Source organism: Hyperolius riggenbachi, chromosome 2 (genome assembly GCF_040937935.1).
Source record: "Hyperolius riggenbachi isolate aHypRig1 chromosome 2, aHypRig1.pri, whole genome shotgun sequence".
NCBI classification, from domain to species: domain Eukaryota; kingdom Metazoa; phylum Chordata; class Amphibia; order Anura; family Hyperoliidae; genus Hyperolius; species Hyperolius riggenbachi.
The window spans coordinates 544988120-544998474 of NC_090647.1; the positions used below are offsets into that span (position 1 = coordinate 544988120).

The window sequence follows — 10355 nt, forward strand, 5'->3', positions numbered from 1 at the left end:
TATGGGATTATTCCTGTAAGTGAGGCACCTTGATGGGTGTTGCATGAGTTCCCAACAGTGCAGCAAGGGGGTGCCGGAGGTGGAAAAAAGGGAGTTGACCAATACGGGTTTCCGTCGCCGCTGCTGCAGAGCGGTAACGTTTTTTCCGGTTTTTGTCGTGGACAGGGCCAGAGCTGGACTGAGAGGTCTATGCTGGGCTGGGGCTGTTTTTTTGTGCGTTTTTTTTTTTCGTCCACTGATTGGTCAAATATGTTTTTTCCAGCTCCTATCAATTGTAGCACAAAGAACAAGAACTGACAGCAGTTCAGGGGGCAATTATACAAATGAAAGAATTGCCATGTACAGAGTGACAGTGTATCAGTACGTTGTTTGCCATGTGACTACCTACCAAGTGGGCATTCAGGGATCTGCATACAGGCATGTGACGCTGGTATGCTTAGCCCTGCACCCTGTGTAGTTTAAGTGCAAAGTGCTCCTTCCTACAGGGAGGCAGCCGTTTTTTTTGGGTAGTCTAGGTGGTGGCACGGCAAACATTGATCAGAGGGTACAACACACAGAACTTCTAGCAGAGCTGGTATCGCGATGAAGTTCTAGATAGGTAAATGCGACAATGAGTAAGTGCATTGCAGGCTCACCTGCAAAGCAGCAACAGGTGTGGCATCCGTAATCTGTGCATGCGACGGCCGCGCATGGACAGATGAGGGGGGATGTGGAGTGAGCTGCAATGGGGTGAGAGCTTCCAAAGGGGAAGTGAGCTTCCAAAGGTGAAGTCCGCGGGAGCATATTTTAAACAGGTAAGTACTGAGGATAGTACTGAGGTAGGGGGGTGAAGTTTAACTCCAATCTACCAATAAGAGTAAACAGAGTTCATGAGAACCATAAAGCAACGAGATCAATTATGATATATATTGATCAATTTAAAGTGTAAAGAGTACAAGCCGCAGGGCGAATCCCAAATCATTAATAAGAATTGATTTGTTTGTATTTCGATTTCAGGTGTTTGGCAATATGGAATTGAGACAGTTGCAGTGCTGGCAGCAAAGCTGGAGATGTCAGTCGGATAAGCGAAAGGTTCCAGATGCCAATCTAAGCTGGGAAAAACACGAGATTCCGGAGATTGGAAAGAGACTAAAACACGAGATTCCTGAAATTGGAAAGAGACGAAAACACAAGATTTCGGAGATCGGAAAGAGACTAACAAAACTGTCTGAGCAAAGCATAGTGCAAAGTGCTAATGTTTTTCTTTCCCAAAGTGGTGCTTTTATAATGAAGAGTACCGTGCTGATGGTGATCCTAGGTTGCCATTTCGTCCTAGGAGAACGAAGAGAGGACATTCTCATGTATAATAAGGGGTTAATGAGAATGCAAGGCCCAAACATGTTGATGTTGGGTGACAAAGGTACTAATCCTTTCACACCTCCCTCCGCGTGGCACAGATGGACCATGCAGGGACGGAGGAAAAGAGCACTTGTGCCAGGAGAAAACAAATTTAATGGCACAAGGCGGGTGAAAGGTCTGAAGGGTCAGGTGTGCGGGCAGTGGGAATTGAATGGCAGTGTAAATCTGCTATTTAATACCACACTCCCAGAATCGATGCACCGATCCAAAGGTTTGTTAAAAGGTACATTGCAGTACAATGGGTACATGCAAGAGGTGGAGTGTGTGATTCAGGGGTACCTTGTCTTGGTTATGCAGAGTGAGATGGTTCCAGATTGGAGAGGAACGAGCAGGAGGCGTCAATTCTCTTACCAGAGAGACGCAGGGGACAACATCACACTCAGGAGCGACCAACAAAGAGTGCCTCTGAAACAACTATACACATGTAAAGGCTGGAAAGCCGAGGGTTTGTGGTTCTCGAAACAAGAAGTAAAGATCGAGATAAAGCCACATCGCCAGGTGACAAAGAGGGTGGGGAGAGCGGTCCCGGGGGAGGGAACAGGGAACCCCATTCACACCACACGGGTCACAACAGGGGACGATATTACACAGTCCATATGCAGCAGCTTATCCTCATGATAGTTGGGTAAGTGAAGAGGTACTCTTAATCGAACGATTGCAGAGAGTACAGTCTTCCCGACCTCAGGTACATAGTGTGCCTCAGGACATAAGGGGGGAAGAGGTCCAATCAGGACAGGTGGGGGCATATTTTGTCAGGGAGATGCTTAAAGATCCTGTCCAACTGAGATTGGACAAGGGGAGGTATATCGATTTTTCTGGAGCAGGATCTTTTGCATGGCAGCTTCGAGATGTTTGGGTGAACAAATGGAAACGGTGCAACATTCCTTTAGGCACCGCCACTTCCTTAGTTCCCACCTCAACCCGTGTCTTACACCAGGACCTGAGAGGTCAACCTTTTTTGGTGCTAGACGGGGAGGTGAAGCAAGTAGAGTTGTCCTCAGGCGGGCAATTCTTGCAGAAGTACCTGCGTTGGCCGGGGCAAGTCAAATTTAGTGAAGAAGCCTGCGGGCTCAATAACGCAGAAGGCGAGGCTACCATTCAAAAGATCCACCCTGAAGCCCAACCGATAGTCCCGGTGGCTGAAGGAAAGGTTTGGGTTTTTAACATAAGTTCTAATGATATATTCCAGGTATATTCTCATAATTGTTCCGATAAGGGGGAGTTTCCAAGGGGAACATATTGTGTGAGTGGAGATCCCATATGGATCCAGTCATCCAGGTTGGATGACGTTGTTTCTCAAATTGTTAAGAGAACTCTAAAGGTCAAAGTTTCACGGGTAGTTCCCGTCCTGAAAGAGAACACGACATGGGACAAAGGGGAACAGGGTTTGATCCAAGACGACCACATTTTGTTACAAAGGTTAAACAAACAGTACACTAAAGTAGAGGTAAGATTTCACCGTGATCTTAACGAGGTAGAACACAAAAATGAGCAGGTGAGTTCCAGTCTGACCTGGTGGACGAAGGTTCCGGTGATGTTCCAGGGACACTCGGACTGGGCCTCTGCAGTTCCAAAGTTCTTTCTGCACCCACTGGTCGTCTGGATGGGGATGACAACGTTAGGCATCATTATCCAGGTGAGGTTGCGTGTTGAAATTACGTAAAATAAATGAACCTGGTCCAGAGATTGGTGCCTCATAAACAATCTCCTGAACCAATAGTTTAAATTAAGGGATATACAGGGTTACGGGTATAGGTTTAGTAGTACCTGGGATGGAGCTGATTGTAGAAAGGCGCTCTTTTAGAAGGCACCTGGCACTGCTCCGTTTTGTAACAACCGAACGAGTTTCACTTTTCTGTGGTCATGCAAGTTTGTGAGTGATATGCAAGTGACGCAAATGCTGAGCATGTGGTATTGAGGGACTTAGAAGTAGGGCCTCCCCAGAGAGCCTGGTTACAGGAAGACCAAGAGGTCTTGCTCTCTCTCTTCCAGGGGTAACCGCCTAGAGCAGAGGAGTTGTGTGAGCACGAACATCGAAAAGTGAAACATAAAAGAAAGAAACCTGGTACTGGGAGGTTCAGAAGCTGGGATCTGCGGGTCAAGCCTTTTTAGGGGGGATTGTTATAATTTAAGTAGGCCTCAGTTATTTGGACTGAGTTAGTCAAAAAGGCTTGATGAGCAGACCTGTCCTTTAAGGGGATTTTCTCTGTAGAGAGAAAATCTGCAGTTCTGTCAGCAGAACTAGAACATACCAAGAAGCTGTTCTGAACAAGGCCGCAGGTCTCCCTGACCTGGACATGGAACAATAAACATCAGCCATGTTTTGTAAATATCCACATTCCTGCATGTATGTCAAATGCCTCATTGATTATTAATCGAGTAGGCGGGTATGATGACACCACGAGTGGGTCCACCAATAGACTGATATAGGGGGTGGCGAAGATGATGTCATATTTAACTCTTTCCTAGTCGGTATTAAATCTGGAGCGAGCGATGGAGAAGGCACTTCTGCTTCTTCCTTCCGCACTAGCTCGCAATACTGACTGGAACCCAATTATTTCTCTAAGCATGTTCTTCCTTTATGTAATCTGATATAATGTCTGCTGTACATAGGTAGTTTAGTGTAACGTAGTTAGGAAGAAGGTACCTGATAGACTTCAGCAGGGAGTCTAATCACGAGCTTGTAACGCAACATGAAGATTGGCATAGCTAGGATATGATGACTGTATCTATCTGTCTTTCTGTGACTTGAATAAGTAACGTAAACATTGAAGAAGCCTGAGAAAGTCTATCTCCTGTTTGCGGTGTGGAGAGTCAAGTGATCTCACAGTTTGTGAGACGATGGTGTCGAAGCAAGGTGATAAGAACAGTTTATAACAACCCAAACTACTAAGAATGTATAGGATGATAAAAGAGACCAAAAAGCCCTCCTACTAAAAAAAGCAAAGCTTGGTGTAATTTTCCTTCTTAAAACAGAAGCAAATCTGCAATAATTCAGCTATAAGTGAACACTTGTGGATACCCACAATGCACTGCTACTGAATATGCAAATTATCCCTCTTTGCCCTTGGTTTGATATGACACTACTTCTTGCTTGGACCAGCCCCTTCTTCTTGCTTGGACCGGCCCTGGGGGCAGGGCGCTACTTCTTCTTCTTGTTTGAAGGTTGAGACACTTACTCTATTATATAATTACTATACCATTCCCCCTCCAGGCCGCCATGGATAGTGGGGGAATGATATAATTCGGTTTCCAGCGATTGCTGGAGGTCGAATTATTGTGTTTTTTAAGCAACTTCGGCTCCGTCTTCTGACGGCGCCGACGTTACTCACTGAGCGCCGCTATAGACTGATTCCCATTACAGTCTATGGCGGCACTCGCTGCGCCCAAATCTAGCAGTGCTGAAAAGCACTGCTCCACGACCGCTTTGCAGTATTGGTTTTTTGACCCTGCATAGTTTGACATGCGAAAACAAATGCATATTTGCATGAGCATTGCCTCATGAATAGTCAATTAGGCCAGATTTGCAAAGCCAGATTTGCTAGGGTTAAGCCTCCTTTCCACAGACTGTTGATAGGCAGTGAAATGCCTCTCAAACTCTCTCAACTGCTCACTGCTGCCTAGTAACTGCTCACTGCTGCCTGGTAACTGCTCACTGCTGCCTAGTAACTGCTTGTTGCTGCCTGATAACTGCTTGTTGCTGCCTGATAACTTCTTACCTGTGCCTGGTAACTGCTTGCTGAGCACACAGCTCAACAGTCCGTGGAAAGGAGGCCTCAAACTTGGTCTTTGAGCACGCATACATTTTCTCATGCAAAGTACTTCTTCTTCTTGCTGGACGGTTGAGGCACTTACTGAATTATATATATATATATATAGATAGATAGATAGATAGATAGATAGATAGATGTATCTATTTACTTATTGTGACTGTTTTTTTTTTTTTGTTTGTTTTTTCTTCCGCCATTAGATTGGGCAAGAAACACTATCCAGGGTTACCAGGAAGTGTTCAACTTTTTTTTTACTTTTGTTATTATGAATGGACATGGCCTCTAAACAGGGTATTGTCCATTTTAGTGAGAGGAATACAGAGGCAGGCCTCTTCATTCCCTTATAAACAATGTCAGTTTCCTGGCTGTCGTGCTGAGCTTTATTTGATTTTAAGTTGCGCACATGCAAAAAGCATGCAGCCAGTGGAGTCCCAACAGTCAAAGCATTTGATCTGCGTGCTTCGTGTGGGGGGAGTGGTTTAAAGCGTACCTGAATTGACATGTGACATGAGATAAATATAGGTACATACAGTACTAGCCCTACTAAGAAATTGTCTGAAGATCCTTAATGTTTTCCAGTACAACAAGAGTTAAGAAACTGGGAGTTATCTATGCAAATGAGCTTGTGGATTAGCTTGTCAGTCTATTTCCTGAAAAGAAAACAGAAGCCATAACAGCTGAGAAACACTTGACATAAGGCTTCTGATGAGGTTTTAGTGCAGCAAAGTTCAAATGGTCATTACGTCTGTTTATTTGTTTTTATTTTAGCTCATCAAGGCATATTGGTCATGGCTGCTGTTCAGAATGAAGTCTTAAAATGAAGCACAGTTCTAGGTTTAATTTACCTTTAGTCCAACAGATTTATATTAGTAAAACAAAATTAATCATTTATAGTAATACGTTTATTTTCACTTCAGGTTCGCTTAAAAGTAAGAGAGGCAGAGCATCACCCCAGAAGTCAGGCAACTGACTATGGCCTCAATTCACTAAGATCAGTTATTTTCACACAGCAGTTAATAAACAGCCTGTCTTTAACTCTGGAGTTATTTTAAGGATTGAAGAGTTAACTTAAAGACAGAAGAGTTAACTTTAGGTTTGGCTGAGGTAAAATGTTTCCTGAATACTACATGCCTTATCACCATGGTAACAACTCTAGAAGAGTTATTAAAGACAGGAGATAATCTTAGTGAATTGAGGCCATTGTTTGTTAGAGATTGAAGATGGCAACCTCTGTATTCCTCTCACTTCGGGCTCCCTTTAAAGAGGTCCCGAGGTGGGTTCCTGACGTGAATATTAGGACACAGATTCACATTCGGCATACAATGCCCAGCCTCTGTGTCCTTATAGTGTGCCCCCCGCCCCCTGTGCTCTGCTGTCCCCAATATAGAAACCGCCACACTAGCGACACGCAGATTGTCGCTAGCTGGCTGTTTACATGCAGGCTATTGTGGTGGCGATTTTTCAAGGTAAAATGTATATTTTTTTTTGCTGTACATATTCGCTTTTTTAATGTTGTGATGCATGCACTGCTTTTGCATTTACCGCGAATCACCGGCGATCGGCATTGAAATCACTGCTATATACTTTACATTACACTAGCGCTTTTTAAAAGTGCTAGCGATCATCAGCAATTAGAGGTACACTGCCTCTAATTGCCCCCGGTGTGAATATGCCCTAAAGGACCTGCCACACCAAAACGGACACGATGCTGTCACTTGAGGTTCAGACAATTTATTCACATACTCCTATAAAAAACTGCACCACCGCCACCTGAATATTTTAAATTTTTTTAGTATATTTTACTCTTCTGGCGTCTCTGTACATCTTTATATCAAGTTCTCCACCCCTGGTGGGAGGGTGGTACACCCTCTTTTCTCCCATCTACAGAGAGCAACATCTTAGTCCTGAGTAGGGACAGGCCTGATCTCCCTACCTGCCTATACAGTGGTTGCCTAGGTGGTAACCCATGTTAGTAAGTATAATACTTGCATTTCATCATTCCTCCCTGATCCAATACATACTACACTATTTTGGGCTCTTGGTTTTCTGCTTTATATGCCCTAAAGGACGACTGTAATGAGAGGGATATGGAGGCTGCCATATTTATTTCCTGTTAAAGCGGAATATAACCCTGCATTTCAACTTTGCTCTAAAACATTATTTACAGCATATTATATGCAACCAGCATTTTTTTTTACTAGACCAGCATTGGGAGGGTTACACAGGGCTTTAAAGTTCCTGGAGATTTCTGCAGACGCATCCGAAGCTGAAATAGATACATTTTGCTTACATAAATGTATCTAAGTGTTTATTGTGACTCACTCTCTCTCACTGAGAAGGAGCTTGGAGGACAGCCAAAGAATGTGTAACTATTTATCAATAGATACATTCAACTAAATAGAATGTATCTATCTGAACTTCTGCATATCTCTCCACTGAACTTTAAACCTCTGTGTTTAACCCTTCTAATGCTGGTCTAGTAAAAAAAAAATGCTTTTTGCATATAATATGCTGTAAATATTTTAGAGCAAAGTTGAAATGCAGGGTTATATTCCGCTTTAAGCAATGCCAGTTACCTGGCTGTCCTGCTTACCCTCTGCTTCTAATACTTTTAGCCACAGACCCTAAACAAGCATGCAGCAGATCAGGTGCTTCTGACATTGTCAGATCTGACAAGATTAGCTGCATGCTTGTTTCTGGTGTGATTCAGACACTACTGCAACCAAATGGATCAGCAGGACTGCCAGGCAACTGGCATTGTTTAAAAGCAAATAAATACGGCAGCCTCCATATCCCTCTCAGTTCACTTGTCCTTTAAATGTTTAAGGCAATTTTTTTTTCCTTCCTCAGCTAACGCTTAAATTAAGATTGGGCACTAGTCTAGTTCGGAGATCCAGCAGGAAACCTTAGAAAATGTCTGCAGGATCCCCTAAGCTAAATTAACACAATACCCAAGCATGACCCAAAACCACTAGGAAAGTACAGGGGGATAAAAGAGACCAGAAAACCCTCCTACTAAAAAGCAATGCTTAGTGTGGTTTGCCTTCTTAAAACAGAAGGTATATGCGATAATTCAGATTTGAAGTGAACCAGAGATGGTACACTAGGCTTAATTTATACTTACCCGGGGCTTCCTCCAGCCCAATGAGCACCGTGGCAACCGTCGCCGTCCTCCTCGCCCCCTCCATTAAGCCGCTATGACTCGTGGCAATCCGAGCAGTCGCGGGCTTCTGCGCATGAGTGGCTCCGCTGCCGTGCGCACCCCTCGTCACGCTCCCGCCTCCTGGAGCAGTCTACTCCTGAACAGAATGACCCAGGGGACCTAAGCACGGCAGGGGCGCGAGGCAGCGGAGCCGCTCATGCGCAGAAGCCCGCGACTGCCGGGAGTCATAGCGGCTGGAGGAAGCTCGGATAAGTATAAATTAAGCCTAGTGTACTATCTCTGGTGCACGTTAAGTGTGTAACTGTGGTTACCCATAATGCATCACTGCTGAATATGCAGATTATCTCTTTATTCCCCTGAAGCCAGGCTTACATCCAGGACGGCTGGTGAATAGCAAGCCTATCGCTTTACATTTTACAGAGCCACATCAACCCAACCTGCTAAGCTAGATTAGCGCTGATTTTTATTGCATTGTCTATTTATTTATTCATTAATGTGTGATTGTTTGCGTTCAGCTTTTGTGCTCCTGCAATAATTGACAGTTGCATTACAGACTCCTGTACAGTTTATAGGGCTGCAGGACTGCTGTCATTTGCCATAACTGGAATCGTGGACATTTCAGACACCTTTCTTTTTTGTTTTTGTTTTTTTACCCTTACTTAGGTATATGACCGTGTTATTAACGAAACCGTCATGCCAATGAACGAGAGGCTGGAACGACTCATAAGCACTTGCGGCAAGGTCATCGGCACCTTCTTCGCCCTTGTCGTCGTCTTGACGTTCATCCTTCTAATGGTCGTACGGTGGAAAACGCCAGAATCCTTGATCGACATCGCCGTCGATGCAACCGGACCACGCGGAGCCTGGACCCAGCACTCGTGTACGAAAAACTCACGCAAAAAACATAAACATTGCTAAGTACAAAAACAAAAAAAAACAAAGTTGGTATAAAGGATTCTTTCAATCTCCAATCTCGGCACTGGGACTGTTTTCTAAAGTATTTTATCGGAGCTTTTGCTGCCTAATATGAACAAGGTATTTTTTTTATTTTTTTTAATTTGCAGAGTATTTTGTCTTCTGCATTGTTCTCGATGCACTCCCAGGATCATGGTGATCCCATCTTCTGTGGCTTCTGAATGTCAGTGTGTGTGACTCCCACTGTTATATGCTGCTTAGGGGTGTGCAGTCTTCTCTGCCTGTCCTACCGCTTCTTGGAACTCTCCTCCATCTCTATGCCTGAAGAACAAATGGCACAAACTACTTTTTTTTTTTTCTTTTTTTTGAATCTCTACCTCTTGGCAAAATTATGATAGTAAAGCTTCTAATCAAAGGACCACTTTCACGAAAAAAAAATAGGCAGTTAAAATCTGACAGAACCGACAGGTTTTGGGCCAGTCCATCTCCTCATGGGGGATTCTCAGGGTTTTCTTTTGTTTTCAAAAACAGCATTTCCTGAACAGCAGTTTAACTGCCAAAATAGTAATATACCAACCAGCCTTCCTACTCACTGGCACAGTATTTTGTCAGTTAGACTTTTCAACTGCCGTTCAGGAAAACAAAGAAAACCCTGAGAATCCCCCATGAGGAAATGGACTGGCCCAAAACCTGTCGGCTTTGTCCGATTTTAACTGCCTAGTTTTTTTTTTTTTGTTGTTTTTTTTTTTTTTTTGCGATAGTGGTCCTTTTAAGGGATTAAAAAAAACAAAAAACAATGATGGTAATTATTTGAAATGGTTAAAATATGCAATGTTGTTTTGGTTGTCCAGAGCAGAGGTGTAATTGCAGTGGGGCCCAGTGCATTGAGGGGGCCTCAGCTGCTGCTTCTCTCCCTCTGATAAGAGTCCATGCTCCCCCATGACTTGTAGTTACGCCCCTGGTCCAGAGTATTGGTTCAGTGGGTGGTCGGATACTCTTATCCCGGGAGACGGACGTTTGGGCATTCTTGATAATTGTAGACACAGTTTGCGGCTGTCTCCTTAATGTCTTCGCTGCTGTCTTGGCACTGTACAGTCTTATAGTTCTCA

General features: G+C 44.0%; 1 protein-coding gene across 1 annotated transcript in view; it reads left to right on the forward strand.

Moving 5' to 3' along the window:
• PIGA (phosphatidylinositol glycan anchor biosynthesis class A) overlaps nt 1-9302 on the forward strand; it is a 41526-nt gene extending 32224 nt beyond the window's left edge. The window contains exon 6 of the mRNA XM_068266212.1: nt 8995-9302. Within this exon, the coding sequence (XP_068122313.1) occupies nt 8995-9249 (255 nt within the window). The 3' untranslated portion in view covers nt 9250-9302. The remainder of the gene's footprint in view (nt 1-8994) is intronic.
• The last annotated feature ends 1053 nt before the right edge of the window (nt 9303-10355 follow it).